Raw genomic sequence first — 24,888 nt, forward strand, 5'->3', positions numbered from 1 at the left:
GCGATATTCCCCCCACTTCAAACTGAAATCTTGGAATATTGTAGATTTTTTAAATAAAATATCAAAAGGAGAAACAATGCAGATTTATTTGTACAGCCTTCTTTGCTCATATTTACAAAGGGTGCCAATAATAGTGGAGGGCACTGTAAATTACACTATCAGTGGAGGCAATTCAAGAATCAAATAATTGTAGTTATCCAATGTAATAGCCAATGGCCCCATTGACTTCCATTGTATGGACGAAAAACCACTGAGGCATTTCCCAAATATCTTAAATATATATTTTATAGAAGAATCTTCATGAGCAACTTGAGGGTGAATAAATGATGACTGAATTTTTATTTTGAGTCAAATATCCCCTTTAATATAACATTAGAGATGTTTACATTTACATTACATCACTAACATATACCACCAAAATAAAAGCTCATTAGGGAAAAATCTTCAGTTTTTCTTATATTGTTAACATTACATCACCTATGGAAACCGTGGACTTCACAGCAAGTGTCAATATTTATTCATTTCTCTGAGTATGAGTTGCCAAAACACTGAGAAGGTTCTGGCATGAAACCTGCTTCCTAACAGCTGTGTGATAAACATCAAACACAGAATAGTGGAGATGTGAAAAAACTCTCTGACCTTGATCTGCTGTTTTGATAGAGTGCTCATTGGACGCTGACATGATAGATTCACACAACTGAACAATAAATACATCAGTGCAGAGAGTTGGCTGGCCATATGACCCAAAGCCACCTTTGTATCAGACGCTGGCTCCGTTCATTTATATAAAACCATCCTGCAGAGCGTGTCGTTGAGGCAGCACACCTCCAGGTGCATCAGGGGAAATGCTGGGAAATGCTGAGTTTGTTTTTATTGCACTTCTGGAAGGAAACCACAGACAGAGGCAGGAGGCAAAGTGGGTGGGGGGAGATTTTGGAGATCTTGGAAAGGAGGAAATGTGTTTGAGGACATTTTCATCCCACTCCTCTGACACCAGGAAGACGGGTAATAAAGTTATTTATATCTTTTTGTGTGTGTGCTTCGGAAGCTGTGGAAAGGTGGAGGCTTTTCCGGAAGCACTGAGATGGTTCCCATGATGCCGTGCTGTGTTGTTTGGGTCACTTCAGGGTGCGGTTGCTAGTTTTCCACTTTGGGTGGATCCAGGAACTGTATCAGGAACACAAGTCCATCAGAAACCACAGTAGTTTGACTATGAAGAAGTCAAAACCCCACAGTGCTTTCACCAAAACGGCATGCAGGCATCCGTGATGTGGCTTCGGTTTATCTGGCGTAGCAGGAAACGTATCCAGTGCCCTGCTGTGGTTCTAAGCAGGGTGCATTATTTGGTTTGCTTCTGTGAGACAGTCATTCTAGGCCACAGGACTGATCATCAGGCAATCAAAATACATCAGATGGAGGAAACGGGCATATGAACGAATCACGCAACCCGTGTCTGCGTGTGATCTACCCATAATTGTCCTAAATTAGTTGGACGTGTGGTTTGAGCGGTGATTTTCTATTGAATCGGCCTGGCCACTAAAAACAACAGGAAATATTTGCTAAATATAACCAATGTGTTTGTCTTCGATGCCAACAGCTTACAGTGCAATCAATAGAAGGATAAAAGACTCTTAGTTATGAAGGATACAAGCGGTGGAATAAAAAATAATGAAATGGGATCTGAGGGTCATTCTTTACAATGTCATGTCACCATCATTTCTTGTCAAAAATATTTAATAAAATATTAGTAATAATTCATAAATATATTGTATATGATTTTATTTTATCACAATGTACCGATTAAATAATTGATGGTTAGATGATTCATTTAATGTTGAACCACAATTAATTTAACATAAAAAAATAGTTCTCATCACAAAATAGTTTTACATTTGTGTTCACATTTGTGTATACTTAATGTAGTGTGTAGTGACTTCTATTGTTTTGTATTGTTTCTTTATTTGACAAGTAAATTAATTGATGATATTATTCACCAGCAAGTGACATCATCGGGAAAAACAAGAGCTAAAGCATCATAGGAAGTGGATGCCAGATTTCAGAAAATCTGTGGTGTTTTGTGGTATTATTGATTTGTCTGACTCTACGATATTATATCCCGTTTGATGACATCACGTAATTTCTGATAATATTTTACTTTTTCAAAATGGTTTATTATCAAGCTATTTGTTTTCACATGAACAATTTACAGAATCAAGTAAATATACATACAATCCAGGGGTTCTCAAACTTTTTCGGTGTAAGGCCCCCTTTGTGTAGATGCTGCGCATTTCGGCCCCCCAAATAAAAATGTATAATCTTAATCTTGCTTTATGAGTTTTCCTGTAGCTCAGTGGTAAGAACATTGCGTTAACAACGCAAGGTTGTGGGTCCGATCTCAGGGGATTGCAAATACCTATGTAAACTGTATAGGATAAAAGCATTGTAGGTGACTTTGCATAAAAGCGTCTGCCAAATGCCTGAATGTAAATGTAATCTTAGAATTATCTTTAAACCAAAAACATATTCAGTTATATAATCGTGGAACAACAATTATATTGGTTGGTGGTCTTATTTTTCTGATGTTCTATTGCATAATATCTATGATAAATTTATATATTTCAAAAAATGCCACAAAACCTGTGTCCCCCCTGGATCAATCTTGGATGGGTCCACTGCTCCAAGTTTGAGAACAACTGATAAACTATCTTCCAAACCCCCCTACTATTTCAAAATGTTGTTGAAATAAGTTCATTACGCATTATCCTGCAGTGCAATATATCAAATATCAAAGCTGATGAATCCTCTGTTCTTCTCAAAGAGGGTCTTTATACAGAGGATGACGCATCTTAGGCACTCGTCTGATGTAGAAATGGAACTGGACAGCTGTTGAAAAGGTTTCAGTGAGGTTAAGCCAGAGGAGCCAGAGAGGGGTGTAAAAAAGTTTCTCTTCACACAAACACCTCAGGTCACCAGCTTTGTGATGATCGCAAATATTTTTGCCACTTTTGACATGACATGTTTTTATTTTTCAGGGTGTGGGAGCAAGGCCGTCCTGAGTGTTTTGAAGGCATCAGTAATATGTTTAGGGAGGATTTTGTGGAACTGTGTAGAAATGGGAGGAAGGAAAACATTAATCATTGTTCACTCAAACCTCACTATTTATCACAAAATACAAATAATGAGTATTTTAACTAAAGTTTCACCGTGAACTCAGAAACACGTGGTATAATATAGAGACATTATATAGAAACATTTATTAGTCTAATTACTTTACGGGACCAGTTGTATTTATTAATTATTAAACATATACACTATAATATCATCATCAACAACATAAATGCACTCATACCAGTACCATACACATTTCTACTGGTTGTTTAACGGATAAACACAGAAGCTTTTAATACATTAAAGAGAATGGGGAGATTTTACTGTTATCCCCCACTGGGCTACATCTAAGCAGAAATCAATAGACGACAAAATGGGATTGAACAGTAAGGATACGTTACATAGCATACTATAACATTAAGAGATTCCACAAACAGAGACATGAGCAAAATGAAATATTTATTGATTGACACACTAACCTTTTCATGACTGTCAAGCGTGAAGGTGCTGAGAGTCGTTCATGTTTTTGATTTGATGATACTGGCATCCACAGGAGAGATTCTCTCAATTAAGTAAATTGATTTTTAGCATCCAAACTTGGACTCATTTAATATTTTTATAGCTGTCTTTGTTTTATCCAGCAAGTCTGCCTTGCTTATGATTCAAAACATACATTCATTTCTTCCGCACTGCACATACAAATTAATTTCAATCTCCTATAAATACAAGCCACATCTGAGGCATCGCAAAAATAATGCTCTCCAAACACGCAAGGATGTTGGATGGATTCCTCTTCTTTGCTATAAAAAGGAACCATTTCCAGCAAGATCGGCAGCAGGCTCTCACCCTGTCAGAGGAGATGAAGCAGCTGTGTCCAGACTGACCTGAGGTCCATGTGAGACTCAGCCCTCCTGGGGTGAGAACGACCGAATCTTGAGCTGCCTCAGATCGGGCTTGAGTGGAAGAGACACATTGGCCCGTGGTGGACCGGGCCTGTGGTTTGAAAGGCAACTCGCGGATCTATATTTGAGACTGAAAATAAATAGCATGTCAATTTGTAACAGCAGTGTGGTTGGGGTGGAGAGGAGATGGGAGACAGAAGGAAGTGGACCCTCCGCATATCCTGGCAATGCGTAACAGTTCAGGATATGTTGAGCTTTGCTGGCATCAAAATCACAGGCGGCATTAAATAAAATTTGGGCAAAGGGGTTAAAGAAACAATCCCCCCAGAAATGAAAATTGTCAACTTGCTCACATTCATGTCGTTCCAAACATTTTTTTATCATGGAAACTCAAAATGAAAAGTATTTTAAAAAAATCTAAATGATGTGATCATTTATTAACCCTCATGTTATTTAAAACCTGTACATAGTATGCGAATCACAAAAGAAGATATTTTGAGAAACATTTTTTTTGTTCATACAATGGAAATGAATGGGGCCAACTGTTGTTTGGTTGCCAACATTCTTCAAAATATCTTCTTTTGAGTTCTGCAAAGGAATGATGGTCAAACATGTTTGTACGGTTTGGAATGACATGAGGGTAAATAAATTAAGAAATATTTTTCATTTTTGAGCTAAAAGAACAAAGGCTTGAAACGTTTACCATATAATAAAAATGAATGTGTACTTAATGTGTAAAACTTCTGTAATGTGCACAAATTAGTTCAATTAATTATATAAAATTACTCATATTCGTGCACAAACAACTTGCAATACCCTAACCATAGGGAACAATCATAATACGGATGTAGTATGTGTGTCTCTTTGAAGCGACGCAGAGAGTTTAGTGGTAAGAGATGCTTCAGTAGCCCTCCCGTCGAGCCAAGCTTCAGGGCATTGAAACAATGTAATTACGGGTGAGGCACAAAGTGTTCACCCACTGGTAGAGTGTCAGCTAAATACAACAATCATGCAAGAAATTACATGGGTTGAGCAAACCCTGCGTAGCATCAGACAAACAAAAACATTTGTTTTACCTTTTAAGGGAACACAAGGAAAAAAGGAATGTGAATGTGATGAAACACAGTTGCAGAGATTCAACATGAATTAAACTGTTAAAGGCCCAATGTGTATTTTTTTGGAGGATCTACATTTACATTTTACTTTTACAGTTATGCATTTGGTAGATGCTTTTATCCAAAGCGACTTACATTGTATTATAATACACATTTGTATCAGAGTGCAAACCCTGTGATCAGACGCATGACCTTGGCGTTGATGACGCCATGCTCTAACCACTGAGCCACAGCAAAGTTATATATTGATAGAAATGCAATAAAATATACACACTGTAGGTGTATAAAGACCTTACATAATGAAGCGTTATGTTTTTATTACCTTAGAATGAGCTATTTCTACCTAACTCCATGGAATTCACCATGTTTTTTTACAGTAGCCCTAAATGGACAAACTATCTTGTAATGCGTTTCGTAAACAGGTTCGACAAAGAAGCGAAAACCTGATTTTTCTGAATAATGTCTGAATAGGCAACACTTGCCACTTTAACAGAAATACTTTCTAGGCTTGTCACAATTCAACAGACATACAGTATAGCAGTTTACCAGAAATAAGGCTGTTGGCTATCGCTCAAACCAAAGAGGTTTAAAAAGCATTCTTCTCATATCGGTTTCTGACAGCAGGGGATATTTTCACCATGGACGGTGTTGGCACGCTCTCAGTGACTCATGACATAACTAACTATACCTGTTTCTGATCTCGGTGTAGTAGTCCCGGCCAGCCAATAGCAGAATTTAAATCATAATGCTGAAATACTGCAAACACGCTAAAGCTGTTATCTGGTCATTACTCAATATAGGGATTTAGACTTAATCTTTTGGAAAGCAGAGCATGAGGACCGTTCAAAACAGGTACGGCTGCCAGAATCCAACAGCTTTTCCAGACACGATTCTGAAATACAGGTCTGTGTCCTCAGAGATTCTCTTCAACCGAATAGTGGCACTTGAACCTCTGTTTTTAAAGGATAGTTCACCCCAAATTATCTCATCTTTTATTCACCCCATGTCATTCCCAAACTTTTTCCCCCTCCAGAACACAAAATAAGATATTTTAGAGTGCATAACTAGGGAGTTTAGTTTATGGAGTGTCCAACAACAAGTTTATGTACGTAGAAGGTGTAAAATCACTTATTTCGTAATACTAGGCAGTTATTCTTACCTTACTTCTTGACTGACACTCAAATGATTCGTTCTGCGATTCATCTGTCTAATCCCCTACTTTCCGCTAGCCTAGTCTGATGTGATTGGTCAGATGGTCTGGTCTGCTGTGATAGGTCTACCGCGAATGAGCCTCACGAGCTACATTGTTTGGGGAAGAAGAGTGACGTTTTCACGGGTAGTCCTAGCAAAACGTAGGCGGGGACTATATGTAGTGACATACGACCCAGCGGTTCGCGAATCGGACTAGGGACAACTCGTTTGCGTGATTCAGAGTCGACTCCCTTTTTTCCAAGACAATAACTTTGTTATTCATTCACCTTCGGATTTACAACTTGGCACACTGCTTACTTTCAAACACGGCAACATTACACACTGCATGAAATGTCATTTTCACGATCTCATGTAATGTATGCTTTAAAGAATGTTTGTAACCAAACACCACTGGCCCACATTGACTTCCATTGTGTGGACACAAAACCAAAGAGACATTTCTCAACATATCTTCTTATGTGTTCCACAGAAGAAAGAGTCCTAAACAGGTTTTAAAATGACGTGAGGGTGTATAAATTAAAACAGAATGTGTTTTTTTTACTGAACTATATGCTGATATTGAACAATGTTGCAAAGCATAATCTGCAAGGCCCTATTGTTTGGGTGGAGGTCCCAAAAAGCCTTTGTTTGGCCCTGCCCTTTGGATATTAGAGACCCACACGCTGTTCCAGTGTGTGGTGGCATACGGAGACATCTGTATCCAACCAGCCCCAGATGTGTCCATTGGGAGACCGGTCCAATTGTTTGTTTTGAGCGTGGGTGCTTTTCATCACTGAGGGTGGCGTGTGGGTGCGAGGGTTATCTGACTTAGCCAACCACAAGCAGTGGTTGGGGGGTTTCACGAATACGGCGTAGGGAACGATATGGGTGTGCGTGTGGTACGCATCTGAATAAAGATTAAATAAAAATGAATTTGTGTGTATGGCGGATGCATGAACAGAGAGTGTGGGGGAGACGGCAGTCTGTGGTGAGGTAGATCATGTGGAGTCAGCGATGTGGAGCCTCTGTGTGGAAACTAAAGGAGCCCACTTGTCCCTCCACTATAAATGTATCTAACTTTCACTGTGTAGACAGTTTGAGTACACAATTACCAAGAGCTGTGGATCTTTGACCTCTCATCGTATCAGAATCGGGGCCTGAGAATCAAACCCACAAAGGGGAGTATTACAAACCAGACATCAGTGAAATGTACATTTATATGCAGGATGTCACCCTTCTTTTATTGTTATGGTGTTATTGTGATCACAACAAATTTAGTCCAATTGACAATTTTCAAACAATTTTCCTCAAAACAATCTGTTTTATAATATTCTGTATTAAAATGACAATGTTTCTTGCATTGGCTAGTAGTGATTTGTTGTGCTCTACATTGTTTTAATACCTGGATAATGCTATTTTCCAGACCCTGAACAGAAAAGCAAAATTACACCTGATTCGTCTTATGAGCCTTTTTAATAGGGAGTACCGTTTACAATGATTTTCTCACAAGTATATTCAAACTCACACAAGCTCACACACACTTTGAATATTTCAGGCTCAGGCTCTTTGAAGCATCCACACAACATCAATGAAATCTTCATTTGTAATTAACAGCATAAAAATAAATATCACATCAAAGAGCAACATGTCTGTATTGTATGTTTTCTCAGGATTCAACTTTGTTAAATTTAAAGTTGGTTAAAAATGTATCTTAAAGTAATGACAAAGTAAAATATAGTGTTTAGACGGATCAATACTGCCCCCTGTTGACCACACTGGACATCGCAAGTGAAAGTGAAGTTCTTTGTCATTTACATCTCTGAAGGCCAAATAAAACCCAATATATATAACAACAACTCCCTGTATCAAAGTCAAGTTTCTGACACTGGCCTTCAAGGCAGCAGCTGATTCACTCTCTTACTGAACCTCAATTATATGAAAACAAGGCCATGCAAAAGATCCAGAATGCAGTAGGACACCTTTAGTCAACCAAAAAGAGCCCACTTCACTACACTGTTGGGCTCTAAAAGCTGCTTGCTAGGGGATTTCATCTGGTTGCTAGCCGTTGCTACCTGATGTTTCACCTGGTTGTTAGGGTCTACAGGCTTGGTTCTAGATTACTTGGCTGTTTCATCTGGGTGTTAAGTTCTAAAAGCTGGTTGCTAGGCATTGCTTAGGTATTTTAGCAAGTTTCTAGGGGGTTTAATATGGTCGCTAGTCGTTGTTAAGGTCAATAGGCGAGATTCTAGGCATTTCTGGGCGTTTTAGCTGGTTGCTAGGGTGTTTTATCTAGTTTCTAGGTGTTCTTAGGGTCTTAAGGTTGGTTACTAGGGTATTTCTTGTAGCTGCTAGGTGTTGTTAGGCTTTATAAGCTGGTAGCTAGATTTTGCTAATAATAAAAGTGCTCCAATTTTTTAAAGTGCCTCAATCTCAAATGCTTCAAATAAAGTTGATAAAATAAGCAGGGATGAAGAGCTGTTCAATCAAATATTAATCATGACTTACAACTTAAATGGGAGGTCAGGGCTTACTGGCTGAACTTTTATGAAATTATTTAAAACATAAACCTTATTGCACATCAGCCCAAACCTCAGAAAATGTAAGTACATTCAAGATGATTCCTGAGGAAATCTGGTTATGGATATTTGAAAATTAATCAGAGATCGACGAGACAATGTAATATCATGATGACACCATGGTAATATTTACATGCTGAATGTTGCTATAAAAAAATTTAACACGAAAACTAAACAAAACAAAACTTTGCTTAAATTATTGCAATTTCCTAATTAAAAAAAATGTCCCTTTAAAAATATACAATTTCATCCCTTCTTAAGTGGTCCTTCCTTAAAAAAATTTTTTTTTGCATATACATTATTTTGGTGAAAACTCACATTTGGCAGTTGCTAAAAATACTCAAATCTCTTTTTTATCCAGTTCTCATTTTATGAGATGAATTAAACATACTCTGTGTGTCTGAGTTTTAAGCCACGGGTGCATCCTCTGAGACTTCAGTCTCATTTTCTGATAAGAGTCCTTCAGTGTCATTGGAATCTGCTGGATGGATACACCACAGGATTCTGGAGTGGGACACATAGTCAGAGTGAGTCAGCTGTCTTAGATACACACACATGACGTGCAGAAAAATAAATACCACTGTGTATTAAAAAAGGAGGAAGTATAAACCTCATCTGGCTTTTAAAAAAAAGGAACTGTGCCTTATTTATTCAAACATTAACCCACATGACTTGGGCATCCACTTTCCAGATTTGATTTTACTGTGCCAAAAATAAATACCTAAAATACAATAGATTTCATTGATTTGCTGTTTTTTGCCTGCAATCTGTTATGCCAGTAGACGTTAAGGGATACGAGACATGTGATGCGCTGGTTTGAATGCATAATGTTACATGTATGAATTTCTTAAATACATAAAAAAAATCTGTAATTAGTTACTGTATGTTTATCCACAGCTCTTACCCCAGTAGACTCATAGGAATGATGCAGAGTAGAGCACCCAAAAGAAAGACGAAGCCAGGACACCACGCCACAGTCTCCGCATAGATGCTGCTAAAAACTGCAGAGGCCACATTACTTGTCAGGTTTTCCATGAAAGCGACACAGGCAAATAGCGCACCTGATAAAACAAGAAACATTATAGATGGCAATACAAAAGAATAAGGATATACACAAAATATACAAGCAGAAGTTAAATATGCATTCAAATAACATACTGTAAAGAATGCCTTAAGATTAGAACAATTATTTTATTTATATTTTGTTTGAAAATGTATCAGGTGCTTTAGGTTTCCCAGCACTGAAAGTTGGAATAAACTCCTGCTTTACGGTAAACAGTCAACAGCAAAAACACTTGAGTAGAAAAAATGTCTTATGACTTCTTGCTGAATAAGGAGTTTTTCTTTGGAACAGTGATTTCTTGAGAGCAGCTCACCCTGCTCGGACTTTGAAACAAGCTTTGACATCATCGAACGCAGAATTGGGAACGGCATGATGGCAAACATCGAAGGAATCCTCACTGTAAGCAAACACATCGATATTCACATTTACTAAACAAACAAGGCCTCTGATGATGTGAACATTTTAATATATTTTACCAGCAGATTTATGGCACAGTAATCACACACACTGCCTTTTCCAAATGAATATTTTTGAGAATTAATTTACTGTATATTGAAAATGTTTTATCATATTAACAGTGCAGATTGACATTCATATTAATAAGGAAACTGACAATCATTCAAAGCACAGTTAACAGTAATTCATCAAACTCAGTTCACCCACCAGGCTACTACCAAAGCAGGAAAAATGCCTTTTTTAAATTACTTTGTTCTATTGAACACAAAATAAGATATTTTAAAGAATGTAGGAAAGCAAACCATTTCGGGCCACTTTTGGCTACCGTTGTCATTTTTCCTACTATGGTAGCCAATGGTGGCCAAGATCTGTTTGCTTACAAGCATTCTTCTAAATATCTTTTCATATTTTTTCTTATGTGATCAAGTTAAATTCTCAAAAAAAAAGATCAAAGCTTGTTGTCAAAGCAAGTCTCAAATTATAATGAATTGGCCAAATTTAAAAAATATTTCTTTGTTTCAGAGTGTGAATATGCTTACCCAAGAACATCACAAGAGTGGTCTTAGCAAAGGCTGTCGCCGTCATGCCTATAACAACCGACAACATCCCAATGTAGATGATGGGTATGTTAGGCAGACATCGGGAGAACATATATAGACCAATAAAACTGGTTATGAACACGGTAGTGGAGGCTGCAGATCCATAGCCGACAAGAATCTCGCTCCAACAAAGCGGCCTATTGAGTTCATAAAGCGTAATCGCAGACAAACCACCAGTATTGGAAAACGAAAAGGTGGAGAGTGTCAATATCAATAACACAAGAATCCAACTTCTTTTACTGTGTCCTCCTGCAAACAGATTATAGATGCCAGCTGCAAGTCTCCGCAAGGCCTGGCAACAAGCCACAATCTGTGACTTATCAACCACCTTGGATTCTTCCAGGATAAAGATGACATATAACAAGTTAAGCAGCTGTAACATGGCAGAAGTGAAGAAAGGCCAGTTAAACCCAGCCGTTCTCAAAAAGTAGCCCGTGGAGATTGACGCCACACCTGCCATGAAGCCGATCACCATGTCTATCACAGCCATCCGAAGCGTTTTCTGCTGGTCGTTGTCACACAGATCGGCCACGTAGGTGAAGCAGCCACCAAGCATGGTTCCGATGCCACCAAAGAGGGAACTTGCGAAATTGGCAGCAATGAGGAGGTAGACGTTGAGCTCGAAGAAAGACACAGCCAGGAAAGAACATGTGTAGATCAGGGACCCAATGAGCGGCATGCTGATGGTCATCTTACGCCCGCGCTGATCGCTGTAGGCCACCAGGAGGAGGGTCATCACAAGACTAGGGATCAAGGAAAACAACTCGCTGTACGTGGAAAACAGTGAAGCCGCTTTTTGGACCTCCTGAAAAAAAGCAAAAGAGATAAGACAGATGTGTTTACGTACTGATGTTGGTACATATGTTTTTTTTTTGCAGTCTAAACAGGTCCAAACAGATTTCGAGGCAGCTATGGAAACAGAAAGAGGAAATAAAACAGATGTGCGTGCTATACATAGTACCTACCATAAACTGTACTCTAAACCACAACAGGCGGAGATCACAAACATACAATTAAATCCATATAAAGAACATTATATTTATCTGAGACCGACATGATTTGCAACAGAGAATGGCTTGAGAATACATACACATAACTATAAAAACATTATTAGGATACACTTGTATGAATTCTATTTCAGTAGATAATAAAATGTAGTCTTTATTTAAAGGGCGACAGCACAAGCTTACTTCACAAGCAAACTTTATAAGTTTTTCCTTAAAATAATACAAAAAGTATTCTAATAAACCATTAAAACACATCCATACTGTACTGTAGTTATCCGTATAAAAAGAATCATGGTTGAACTATTTTGTTTTATTTGTTGTATGTCAATACAAATAAATATCAATCCACACAAAAACATTGTTATTACATTTTTACTATAAAACCATGGCAAATCTTCCTAATTGTGTGTGTGTTGTGAAACTATGCCTTTGCTATTACACCTGTGTGAACTTGACGAACTCTTTTTATCAGTTATACGTTTTAAATAAATAATTAGTATGAATAAAATGAGTGAAAAAAGTGTCTTGTGTCAAAATACAGTTTGGGACCTCCGTGCATTATAAAAATCTGGTTGCATTTGAGATGTGTACACTTGTATGGTGATGATACAGCACAGTACAATAGTGAGTGAGCAATGTGGTGTCTACCTCTTGCTGGCCGGTGTGGTTGCTGATGTTGGCGGAGCATGGGGAAGTGTTGCCGGACACGGGATACGATGAGTTTGTGATTTCCAGCCAAAGTCTACGATACACGTACTGCTGCACCAGAGGATAAAGCAAGAAACTGGCAAATGAGTAAATCGCGATGACCGGCTCGACAAAGAAAAGTCCCTTCATTCTGCTGAATGCTGTGAATTGGAATAAGAGAAAACAGTTTAGGCACATTGTCAGACGGATACGGCTACATTTAAATGACTGGTAATAAACAAGTATTTATTAAAGTCATCCGCAACGTCCTGAAACTGAGTTGTCTGTATTTCGAGCTGTCAAAATCTGACCACCTTGGACAGCTACCAGTATAGCCTACTTACAAGCAATGCAAACAGATGCAGGACTTACTTCTTCATTAATAAAGTATGAAGTAGATGTTTCTCCGTTAGGCTGTCACTCTTCTGTATGGCGCTGTTGCAATGACAACCGTCTCTACTTTACTTTGTTTATGAAACGACTAGTCGCGACCACTTATGAAACGCTGGTTTGCTTCCCGTAAAATTCTGATTGGTCAATCGAATTTGAGAACTCTAAGAGATTGGCTGGATAGGCTGCCAATTATTACAAATGGGCGGGTTGTGTGGTTGAAAATGTTCGGGGCAATGAAATTTCCACACAAGCGCAATTTAACTTGAAAACAACATCCTACTCAAGATTCGCGCTCAATTTATATATATATTTGTATTTCATTGTTTAACAAAAAGGATGATTATAATATGTAAGGTATGAATCCTCAGTTATTTTGGCAGTTATGAATAAATTCTGTCAAATATGACATGTGACGCTTTGTCATAATCATAATCATACCTCATGATATGTGATTTTTTTACTTTCAATAAATAAAACAAATAATATGTAATATTTTTTTTAAACTGTACTATTATGCATTTTGAGTGTCAATATTTAACAGATTGTTGTGGCTTTGTTCTAACACCCTTGGCGTTTTATAATTTCAAGGTACCTTAAAACACATACATATTTTTATTTATTACTATTATGGTTACACTTTGTAATAAGGTTATACTTGTTAACTTCACTTAATGCATTGAACTAACAATGAACTAATTAATAAAACATGAATTAACAATGAACAATACTTGCACAATATTTATTATTCATAGTGTATGTACATTTTTCTATTCAAAAGTTATATCTGTTAATAAACATTTTTGTGCATTTGTTTATGTATCTAGTCGGATTTCTTATAATTCCAACGACACATATGTTAAAACTATACATTATAGTATTGAACGTAAGACTCTGCTAAATCAAGCGTTACGGTAAAATTGAGTAGGCGTACATAGTGGGAGGGGTCTAGATAAAAAAACTGAATTAAAACGCGACGTGAAGAATAAAAGATAATACGTTTTGACGTTATATTGTCAGAAGAGGGCGCACCTCGGCCCAGAATAGCCAGTTATTCAATTTTCGACTCAATTTCAGGAACCGGAAGTATCCAGGAACGTAACTACAACTCAACTACCGGTACCTTTCTACGTTTCAGTTGTATTTCTGTGGTTGAACTACCTGCCCCGCGCTACCGCTAGGCGTTTTCTTGCTTGTAGCCACAGTCAATTTTCAACCGGGGAAAAACAGACACAACTCTGACAGGTAATTTACTTAAGACCATATATTTCATTACCAAGCATCTTTATAAATGAAGAACAAAATGATTGTTTTTGCATTTATAATGTAAAAACCTACCCAATCTTGCCAATAATGCAATTGTTTATACGTTACAAGAATGCGATGAAAGCTAGCAGGCTAATAATGTTAGCCGTTAGTGTTGATTATCATATGGCAACCTGCTAACGTTAAGTGCTTTAAGCGCTGTCAGTCATTTTTAACCGTTAATTTTGACAGATCGGTGATCAAGTGAGGCCCTGATCTTCCGTATCGTATTTATCACATGGATGATTATTTATATCATGCGAATTAACCTTCACTCTCACGCTGAGACAGTGGCCCAAGGTTAGACAGTGATGAATTTGCACGAATTTTAAACATATTCATAGATTTGCATTGCAGATCTTACTGTATGTCGTTAGAGATTGAAATGAGCCCAATGTCATTGTCTGTTTTTGCATAGTTCGTTTGATTTAAGCCGGACATTTTATGTGTCAGGAGGATGCTTCGTCTTTGATGGTATTTGGGTGCATTCTGTATCTCTGGATGGATGAGACAAACGGGTTTTAAGCGGTCCATCACTAATAAAGCCGCGTAACTAATACGCATTTAAATGTTACGTTGAACATTTATCAATGGGTTTGTGTTTTCTTTCTGCCAAATGATGGCTTGATGATACGATGTTTTCTTAAATGCTTAAATCCATAAGGAGGACGCGTGTTAACAATTGCATTAAAAGTGCAAATCTCTTGGTTTGTTTTATTTTCGGCAGCGGTAAGATCTTGACAGACTGCGTTTGTAAAGCTCTTACAAGATGCGGCATTTGATGCACCTGCTCGTCTGAATCAGGCCGCTTGAAACCATTTCAATCCTTTGTATGTTATGGTGTGCATTAGAGAAGTAACCCTGTATGTTTTTCCTCATATAGCATTAAAACAGGTTGTCTCCAGCCATGGCTTTCAGCAAAGGTTATCGTATTTATCATAAACTGGACCCGCCTCCATACAGTGTGATTGTGGAAACCAGAAATCGAGAGGAATGCCTGATGTTTGAGTCTGGAGCTGTTGCCGTACTGTGTAAGACTGTTTAAATTGTTTGTCTTTAATTGGATTTTATTTAAAATCTAAAAATGTTAAACAATCATCTACTGACACAAGTAAGGTGTATTGTTTATTACTGTAATATGATTGTAATTTATATAGCTGCGGTCTTTAATATCAGTCATTACAAATAAATATGATTGTTCATATCAAAATATGCCTTTAATGTCATGTTACAGCTTCAGCAGAGAAAGAGACCATTAAAACAGCATATACCAAAATGCTCGATGCTTATGGAATCCTTGGAGTTCTTCGTCTTAACCTCGGTACAGTTTGTATTTTTTTATGTGTTTGTCATCATAACATTAACAAATCCCCATTGGTGACAGATTACAGGATCTTTTTAATGATAGTGGACTTAAAATCTCACCAAAACACTGAGTATAATACTTAGCAGAACAAAACTTCATGGGTGGTAAATGTGAGTGTGAGAAACAGTGTAGTCTTTTATTCATACATTAACACATTATTATTGTATTATTTATCTTTACTCCCTTCCGTAGGGGATTCTATGCTGCACAGTCTGGTGGTCGTGACAGGATGCAGTTCTGTTGGCAAAGTTCAGGATTCTGAAGTCTTTCGTGTAACTGGCACAGAGTTTGTTTCTCTTAAGAACGACCCTACGGATGAGGACCGGATTGCGGACGTCAGGAAAGTCCTAAACTCTGGCAACTTCTACTTTGCCTGGTCCTCCACCGGAGTGAGTCTGGACCTCAGCTTGAACGCGCACCGTAGAATCCGAGAAGATACATCTGACAATCGATTTTTCTGGTGAGTTTATATTTTTTAACTGAAGTGAATCAAATAAAATTCCCAAAGTGTATATATAGTGGTTATATAATACATAACTTGTTTACAGGAATCAGTCCCTGCATCTCCATCTCAAGCATTATGGGGTGAACTGTGATGATTGGCTGTTGAGGTTAATGTGTGGAGGAGTCGAGATTCGCACCATTTACGCTGGCCACAAGCAGGCCAAGGCTTGTGTGATCTCTCGGCTCAGCTCTGAGCGGGCAGGCACTCGTTTCAACGTCCGGGGAGCAAATGATGATGGTCAGGTGGCCAACTTTGTGGAGACTGAACAGGTGTGCCAACAGTATGAGTCATCCTCGAGTAACCTTTAATCTCACTTCCTTAATTGTACCTTATGTAGGATTCATGCATCGTTTTGTTTGTTACCTGCAGGTTATTTTTCTTGATGACAAAGTGTCATCCTTCATTCAGATCCGAGGGTCAATACCTTTATTCTGGGAGCAGCCGGGTATTCAGGTATGTTAAAGCCTTAAATCAATATGACACTTGTATTTGGAATCAGATTGAGACAACATGTGCATTGTCCTCTATCGAGTTATACCCCAGCTTGTTGGAGTTCCAAGCCTGTGCGAGTAACCACAAAAACAAATTCTTATGTTTCCGGTACATAACATGTAGCCAACGCTTACCCCCTCTATTCATATTATCAGAAAAACTCGTTTCAGGGGATTTTGTTGCAGCTGAATCAAAGTCGAGAAGCAAAAGGACATCATGGGAACCAACAGCTGGTATTTCAATGGCTTAGTTCTGTATGATCTGCTCTTTGCTTCCAAGGGTTTGTGCAATGTCAGTTGAACTGGCTGTGATTCATTTGGGAAAGGAGCCAGACTCTGTTTAATTCATCGCCTTCTTGTGAAATCGAATTAAGGAAGTCTTTCTCCTGACATTGCATACACATTATCATCTCTGCTTTTGGTGGGAAGCTGGTTACAGTTTTGTCTTTAGTTACTCACTTTTATGTCGTTCCAAACATGCAGACTAAGAGAATATCGTCTTGTGTTTCAAGAATGTCATGTTCGGAACGTGCAGAAAACTAATTTTCGGGTGAACGCCGGGGTTCAGGTTGCTGCAAGGCTTTCGACAGAACTTTATCATATGCATTACAGAACATCAATGCTGTTTAACAACTGGCGTTCTTCGCAGTTTAAATCCACTGTTGGCAATGGTTATACATTTCAAGTCATGAAGGAAGACATTGTCTTCACGGAGTGCATTGGTGTCACTTAAGTAGTTGCGTGTCAAGATGCAAAGAGCAAAATAAAGGAAGTAGAATTGCCACAGGATACCTTTTCTCGGTTACAAGAAATGCTCAGGGTAATGTGAGCTTGTCTCTGCTGCCATTCTTCATGTATGAAATATTAATGACAGGGACCTGCAGAGGGAACGAGCAGAATTGGGTGGGACTCCAACATGCAAGTCAATGGCCCACTTTAGATCCAGCCCATTTGAAAGTGTTAGAATCAAAATAAAATGTGTAAAGAAAGAGTAAATTATAAATGTGATTGAAAAGTACAATATATCTTAGATTTACAATGAATTATATAGTTTGAGGAAGTAATTGTGTTATGAAAGTTTGACCATTTTCGTTGATAACTGCAAGAAATGAGAAGCTAGTAATAGCCTTTTTATAGCAAGCCATTTATGGTTCTAGATGTGAAGATAATACATTACACCAAAGGATGTGAGAGAGGTTAGTTAAATGTCGTGCATTGAAGCAATAATTGACTTCCTGTTGCCAATAATATCTGTATCTAACCAACAAAGTTTAGACTGTCACCTAAAGCACATATCTGGTTTGGCAATGTTTTTAAATCTAGATGAATGCGTGTTCCACTGGTACGGTATCTCTTTAGAGATCTTCAGGCTTTACTGATCTTATAAAGTGATTGTTGAAATCTTCCCTCTTGTGATTATTTCTTATTCTGCATCTTCAAACACAACTCCAGTCAACAGGCATTCAGACTTACATCTGGCTCTAATCTGTGTCTTTATTCCTCACTGTTCATGGCTTCATTTTTCATATCCCAAAAATGAAGTAAACACGAGGTCCCAATTTTTGTGTGTTTTTAGGTCGGTTCCCATCGTGTCAAGCTGTCACGTGGTTTCGAAGCAAACGCACCGGCTTTTGAGAGGTAATTACAGTTTTGCTGGTTCTGGATGGTGCCAGGATCCAGCTGTTCTGTCTCACGTTCAAACCTTAATCCTTTCTGAATGTGTATTTTAGTTCACACCTGCTCTAATCCTATTCTAGATGGGTATATAGATTTGAAGAAATAGTTTAAGTGTGTTCACAAGTACATGCATGTTCTGACAGGTGGAAAATGATCAACGAAAGAATGTAAAACATGTATGTTGGTTACATTTTCATTTTTACAACATTTAAATATAGTTAAAATTAGTCTTTTCAAACTTAAATCCTTATTGTATTGCATATTGTATATATTGCATTATTTAGCAAGTTTTCAGATAATAATATTTCTTTAATGTTGCAGAATTTCAACTGGTTATACAAACAAGCAAAACCAGTTGCTACTAGTTGTTTGTTTTGTAAAACCATTCAGTTATTGCAAACTATTGTGATATGCACGCTTTTTATATTTTATATATCAAGCAGCCCTAAAACAGTATAATTTGACTGAATGATCCATTATTACACAAAACTATCAAATATCACACAAACATAATGACCCACATTTGTTGAATACAGGTACATGTACAGGATTATGGCAGTAACTGTCTTGTAATTTATTGTCAAAACACATCATTTATAGAGCACCATTAAAGTTAGATTTAAATTATCAAATGAAGAGTCTAACGGCTGTTTCACATTAGCACTTCTGATGCGCACCTGGGTTCGATTAACGTCAGAGTTCGGTTCGTTTGGATGATGTGAATTGTAACCGAGTCCGCTTAAAAAGCGAGGTCTGGGGTCTGGTTCATGTGAACTCCAGTATGCTGTGCTTCTGATATGAACGCAATCGTACCAAATCGCGGAAGTGAACCTACTAATGCGGAGATGGTGGTCTAGGGCAGCGGTTCTCAATCCTGGTCCTCGCGACCCACCGCTCTGCATATTTTGTGTATCTCTCTTGTTTAACACACCTGATTTAAATCTCTAGCTCATTAGAAGAGAGCTTAATGAATGAACCGCGTTCCGATTGACGTGTTCCCTGAACTGTGTTCATTGCTCTCTACTCCCTGCACACATGAAATCGGCTGACGTTAATTTAAGAACACGAAGAACAAAACTTACTACGGAAGATTGAAGGGTAATTTAACCGTAATTTTGAGATTTGCGCAACATTATCCACATTTCGAACGGGATTTATGGCAGAATATCTAGTGATGTTTACTTCGCAGGGCTCTTATGGGCGTATTAAACAAACCTCCGAAGCGGTAGGAGAAGCATACAAAATATGCAGAGCAGGGGGTCGCGAGGACCAGGATTGAGAACCGCTGGTCTAGGGGGTTAAACCACTGAACTGGTAAATCAAAGGTTGCTGGTTCGATCCCAGCAGCCACCACTAGTGTGTCCTTGAGCAAGACACTTTACTCCATGTTGCTCCAGGGGGATTGTCCCTGTAATAAGTGCACTGTAAGTCGCTTTGGATAAAAGCGTCTGCTAAATGTAAATGTAATCAGAATCAGAAGAGCTTTATGCCAAGTGTGCTTGCACACACAAGGAATTTTCTTTGGTGTTGGAAGCCTCTAGTACAGACATTCAACACAATAACAATACAGTATTTATAAGATTTACAGTCTAAAAGATACTAAAATATGCATATATAAAATAAAGGACTTGTACAGAAAATGGGGGATATTAACATATAAGAGACATTATACGGGGTAGTATATAGTAGAATATACATATTAACAGATTGTATGTACAATTGTGCAAATGGATAATGTACTGAGTTGAGGAAGTGTTATATACATGTATAAATAAAATGTACACATAATAAGGCACTATAGTGAACACTATAGGAGTAGTGAAAGTGGAATATTGCTCTTAAGGAGCAGTTATCTGTTTAGGAGGGAGATTGCCTGGGGGAAGAAGCTGCTTCTGGGGCTGGAAGTCCTGGTGTTTGGTGCTCTAAAGTGCCGGCCAGAGGGAAACAGTTCAAAAAGTTTGTTTGCAGGGTGTGTGGAGTCAATGATGATTTTTCTTGCCCTGTTCTTCACTGACGTTCTATTTGGTAAAAAATTGTGCTTGTGTGTGTTTCACTCACTTTTCTGACAAGTGTGACTTACATGCTCCATGCAGAGAGCTGTATATCTCATTTCTCATATCTCAGTCCATAAGATCATGACTTCTTACCTGTGGTTTACAGGAGTAACATACAATCATAGGTTGCAATTCAGAGCTCATCTGATATTAGTTTTTTTATGGAATGATAGAAATTAGCATTAAGAAAACCTTTTCTTGAATATGTATAATAACAGCAGTGACACGATTCATTCTTAAGGTGCCCTGGCTCTTTCCACTCTGTTCCTCACACGGAGCATGATTGACATTCTTTATTCATCATGAGTCACTGGTTTGTTCCCTGGAGTGCTGAGTCAGGTTGTGATGAAAGTGGAAGTAGATTCAGACAACACATTTGTTTCTTCCTAGTCATTCCTAATGATCTATTGATTCATTGATCTGTCTTTACACATTGCTTTGTTTAAAGGAACCCTTTGTATTTATTTTACAGTTTGAATTCAGATTTCTTTGATTTCCTTGTTTGTTTTTGGCTAATCCTCTTTTTTTGAATATGCTTTACAGTTTTTATAAGTGTGTATTAAGCCTATGTAATGTCACCTTTTCAGACATTTAAGTGCTTTGAGGATGCTGTACGGAAAACAGTTGATCATCAACCTGCTCGGTATGAAGGAGGGCGAGAACATGCTTAGCAAAGCATTCCAGGTGATTTGTTATTTTAAACACAGAAAAGTGTTCTTCCAAGTACTTTAATGCTTTTTTTCTTTTGCTCTGTAAAGACGGTCTATGTCTTCGCCCACAGAGTCACCTGAAAGCTTCAGAACATGCCAACGCTGTGAAAATGTTGAACTTTGACTATCATCAGATGGTTAAAGGTGGGAAGACTGAAAAGCTCAACACTGTTCTGAAACCTCTCATTAGCAAATTTCTAGACGAATGTGGTTTCTTCAGCTATTCTGCGGAATCTGCCATTAAGAGGTGAGGTATTGTACTGTACTTTATTGTAAGCCCTGGTTTTGTCACGGGACACGCAAGAATGAGATGACAGGAGTGCTGCCATATTAACATTTAGCTCCCAGATGTGTATGTTTACACGAATATGCAGGCATTGTTATCGGCCAGTCCAGATAATCCTGGATAAATTAACATATAGTTCCCTTTCTGTCGGTCTCTCGACGTTGTGTCGAGAACGACAGATGGGGTTCGCCCTTGAGAACCAATCAACTCTGACTACTATAGAAAAGGCCAATGAAATTTGGCGAATGCAATTTGCATGCCGGGCTCCGCCCCCGGAAATCCGGTATAAAAGGAGGCCGGCGTGCAGCATTCACTTACCTTTTGTTCTTCAGAGCCATCGCTCATGAGTACAACTCAGGATTCAATCCTCTACAACTACACGCTGGTGCTACGACGTGTTACAGCGGATCGTCCCTTTCTGCAGCGACCTTCCCCTGGGCGTCTCGGCGGTTCCGGAGGTGTTAGAGATTTTTTCTAAAAGTCCTTTTCAGGACTGACTGAGCATTCTCCAGCGCGGCATGTCCCGCTGTTCTCTTGGGTGCGGCACCCTCATCGAGGAGGGGGATGGACACGATCGCTGCATTAGGTGTCTGGGCGTCCAGCACACTGAAGCAGCGTTCGTTGACACATCTGCCTGCACTGCGGGCAGATTGTCATTCAGAAGTTGCGGTCACGGGTGGCTGTCTTCCTACGGGAACCAGCCACCATTTCGTCTGCTACCCGGGCTGTGACATCTGTGGCTACGGCCCCGATGACCACCCACGTTAGCAGCGTTAGTGATACGGGGAACTCTGCGAACGTAAACCCGCCAGCCAAGTGCTCACGGGCCGATCGCACCCCGATTCGCTCTTCTGAACGTTCCCCAACCGGCGGTGGCATACCGTCCGGATCCTCACGCACACACTCGGAAACGATGTGTGACGTAGATGAGATGTCGCTCGCAGCATCGGAGGGAGACTGGCATCCGACTCTGCCGAATCCAAACTCCACCCCCAGCGGTCGAGTTCAGGAGGAAGCAGAAGTGATGTCATCCGTGCTAACCCGGGGATGCGTGGTTCCCGAGGTCGGTGCGCGGTGCAAACCGCGCCCACCCCGGGTGCCATGTTTTTCCCGGAGGTGCATGAGGAGCTGTGTAAAACTTGGAACGCTCCTCTCACGGACCGTTCCAGTGAAACCAGCTCCGGCTCCCTTACTTCCCTCGATGGTGAGGCAGCCAAGGACTGCGTCGAGATCCCCCGGGTGGAACGTCCGCCTGCGGTGCACCTGTGCCGCGGACGGCTACCACCTGGGGGGGGATCGACCACTCCTACCGTCCAAAGCACGTAAGACTTTGGCATCACTGGTGTCGAAGGCTTGCGATGTTGCGGGCCAGGCTGCCTCCTCTCTCTATGCCTTGGCCATCCTGCAGGTCCGCCAGGCCAGGGCGTTGAGAGGGCTCCACGAGGGTAAGGCCGACCCGGGTATAATGCAGGATCTCCGTGCCGCCGCTGACAGCGCTCTACGGGCGACTAAGGCGGCGGCACGGGCCCTGGGTCGGACGATGTCCACGGTAGTGGTCCAGGAGAGACACCCCCGGCTATACCTTGTGCAGAAGAGTGACAGCAAGGAAGTCCGCTTTCTTGATGCACTCATCTCGCAGGGTGGGTTGTTGGTAACACCGTCGAGGACTGCGCTCAGCAGTTTTTTGACGGCGAAGCAGACAGTGGCAATTAACCACATTTTTTTCACGCCGCGACTCGGCCGCCTACAGGCCTCCGAGATCTCACGTGACGTCTGCTTCCCTGCAACCCAGGACCCTTTCGACATCGGCTCCGGTTCCTGTGCCCCCACAGGCGGCACCCCGGAAGCAGAGGTCGAGGGGGAAACCTCCACCCCGTCAGCAACCTCCTCGCGAGAAGGGACACTGACGGGAAGACCCCAGGGAGAACAACATCGGGCCCGAACCTTCACAGCCACGGCTCTGATCGGTCGGTACGGGACGACTCCTGCCTCGTCACCAAAGCCGGGCCCTTGTTAGGGCTTGGCGCCCACTTACTCACTGAGTTTTCTGTTCTCCCCGGGTTTACTTGCAGCCGATCGCACACTCCACTGGACTGTGCTCGGCGAACCGACCTCACACCCTGGCGAGGCGTGAGGTCGTACACATATACGACAGCCGTCACCACTCTCAAACCGACAGTGCGTGCCGTTGTCCCGCCAGGCAGGTAAGCAGGCGGAGCAAAAACCTTCCCTCCGGGGACTCCCCGCGACATGGTTAGCTCCGCCAGCCGACGAACCACCCCCCGTGGGAATGATGAAGCAGACCGTCCCCTTGGTCACCCTGTCACAGTCCCTGGGAGCTCGAGAGCTGCCCACACTGTCTCGCTGGCTAATGAGGGCGGTCCGTCTTGGTTACTCGATCCAGTTCGCCAGAGACTCACCCAAGTCTCGGGGCATCATCTCTCCCTCTGTCAGAGGCAGGGACGCCTCCGTACTTCGGGTAGAGGTCACCACCCTTCTGGCAAAACAGGCATCGAGTTCGTCCCTCAAAACCAAGATGTTCAGTGGGTCACCACCCGCACTTCATCGTTCCCAAGAAAGACGGCGGGTTGCCCCCAAAGGCTGCGTACCCTGAACAGAGCACCTTTACAAGCTGCCATTCAGGGTGCTCACACAGAGGCGCGTCCTGACATCTATGAGGTGTCAGGATTGGTTCGTGGCAATCGACCTGAAGGACGCTTACTTTCATGTCTCGATCCTCCTCGACACCGACCGTTCCCACGGTTCGCGTGCGAGAGGCGGGCATATCAGTACAGAGTCCTCCCTTTCGGTCTGTCCCTGACCGCCCTTTCTCCCTGAGAGGAGGAAGGCGAGCGGGTACTAAACTATCTCAGCGACTGGCCTATCTTGGCACACTCGCGAGATCTGTTATGTACACAAAGGGACCTGGTGCTCCGGCACCTAGGTCGATTGGGACTCCAGGTCAACCAAGAGAGGGGCAAGCTCTCCCCAGTGCAGAGCATCCTCTTTCTCAGTATGGAACTCAGCTCTGTCACCATGTCGGCACACCTGTCCGCAGTTGTGCCCAACCAGTGTTGAACTGTCTGAAATGAACATTTTAGGCAGACAGCGGTCCCCCTGAAACAATTCAGAGGCTCCTGGGACACATGGCGTCCTCGCGGGCTAATACCCCTCGAGTTGATGCACATGACACCGCTCCAACACTGGTTTCAGAGTCGAGTTCCGAGGAGAGCGTGGCACACCGGCAGCAGGCGCATGGTGATGCTGCCCTGCTGCCGACGCACCATAACCCCTAGTCTTTATGACTTTTTCGACGGACTCAGGTCCCTCTGAGCAGGTTATGAGGCAGGTCGTGGTGACGACTGAAGTCTCCCTGCAGGGGTGCGGTGTAGTGTGCAAC

At 40.8% G+C, this 24,888-nt stretch overlaps 2 protein-coding genes across 8 annotated transcripts in view; one reads left to right on the plus strand and one right to left on the minus strand.

Annotated features, from left to right (window-relative positions):
- Positions 1 to 7,526: 7,526 nt before the first annotated feature.
- LOC130412295 (solute carrier family 46 member 3) lies at positions 7,527 to 13,212 on the minus strand. The gene is made up of 6 exons (XM_056737542.1): positions 13,077 to 13,212; positions 12,666 to 12,865; positions 10,951 to 11,815; positions 10,269 to 10,352; positions 9,797 to 9,953; positions 7,527 to 9,396 (listed from the first exon to the last, which is right to left on the minus strand). The coding sequence occupies exons 2-6, from the start codon at positions 12,852 to 12,854 to the stop codon at positions 9,300 to 9,302; spliced, it is 1,392 nt and encodes a 463-aa protein (XP_056593520.1). The 5' UTR covers positions 12,855 to 12,865; positions 13,077 to 13,212; the 3' UTR covers positions 7,527 to 9,299.
- A 919-nt stretch (positions 13,213 to 14,131) lies between these two features.
- synj1 (synaptojanin 1) overlaps positions 14,132 to 24,888 on the plus strand; it is a 28,783-nt gene continuing 18,026 nt past the window's right edge. For 3 of the 7 annotated variants that reach the window (XM_056736096.1, XM_056736098.1, XM_056736099.1), the window contains exons 1-9: positions 14,135 to 14,339; positions 15,283 to 15,430; positions 15,634 to 15,720; positions 15,958 to 16,225; positions 16,314 to 16,539; positions 16,640 to 16,723; positions 18,338 to 18,399; positions 21,080 to 21,176; positions 21,274 to 21,449. In XM_056736096.1, the coding sequence (XP_056592074.1) occupies positions 15,307 to 15,430; positions 15,634 to 15,720; positions 15,958 to 16,225; positions 16,314 to 16,539; positions 16,640 to 16,723; positions 18,338 to 18,399; positions 21,080 to 21,176; positions 21,274 to 21,449 (1,124 nt within the window). In that variant the 5' untranslated portion in view covers positions 14,135 to 14,339; positions 15,283 to 15,306. Of the gene's footprint in view, positions 14,340 to 15,282; positions 15,431 to 15,633; positions 15,721 to 15,957; positions 16,226 to 16,313; positions 16,540 to 16,639; positions 16,724 to 16,917; positions 16,996 to 18,337; positions 18,400 to 21,079; positions 21,177 to 21,273; positions 21,450 to 24,888 lie in introns of all 7 variants that reach the window. The other 4 variants (XM_056736094.1, XM_056736095.1, XM_056736100.1 and 1 more) reach the window with 3 other exon arrangements.

Source organism: Triplophysa dalaica, chromosome 22 (assembly GCF_015846415.1).
Source record: "Triplophysa dalaica isolate WHDGS20190420 chromosome 22, ASM1584641v1, whole genome shotgun sequence".
Lineage (NCBI taxonomy): Eukaryota > Metazoa > Chordata > Actinopteri > Cypriniformes > Nemacheilidae > Triplophysa > Triplophysa dalaica.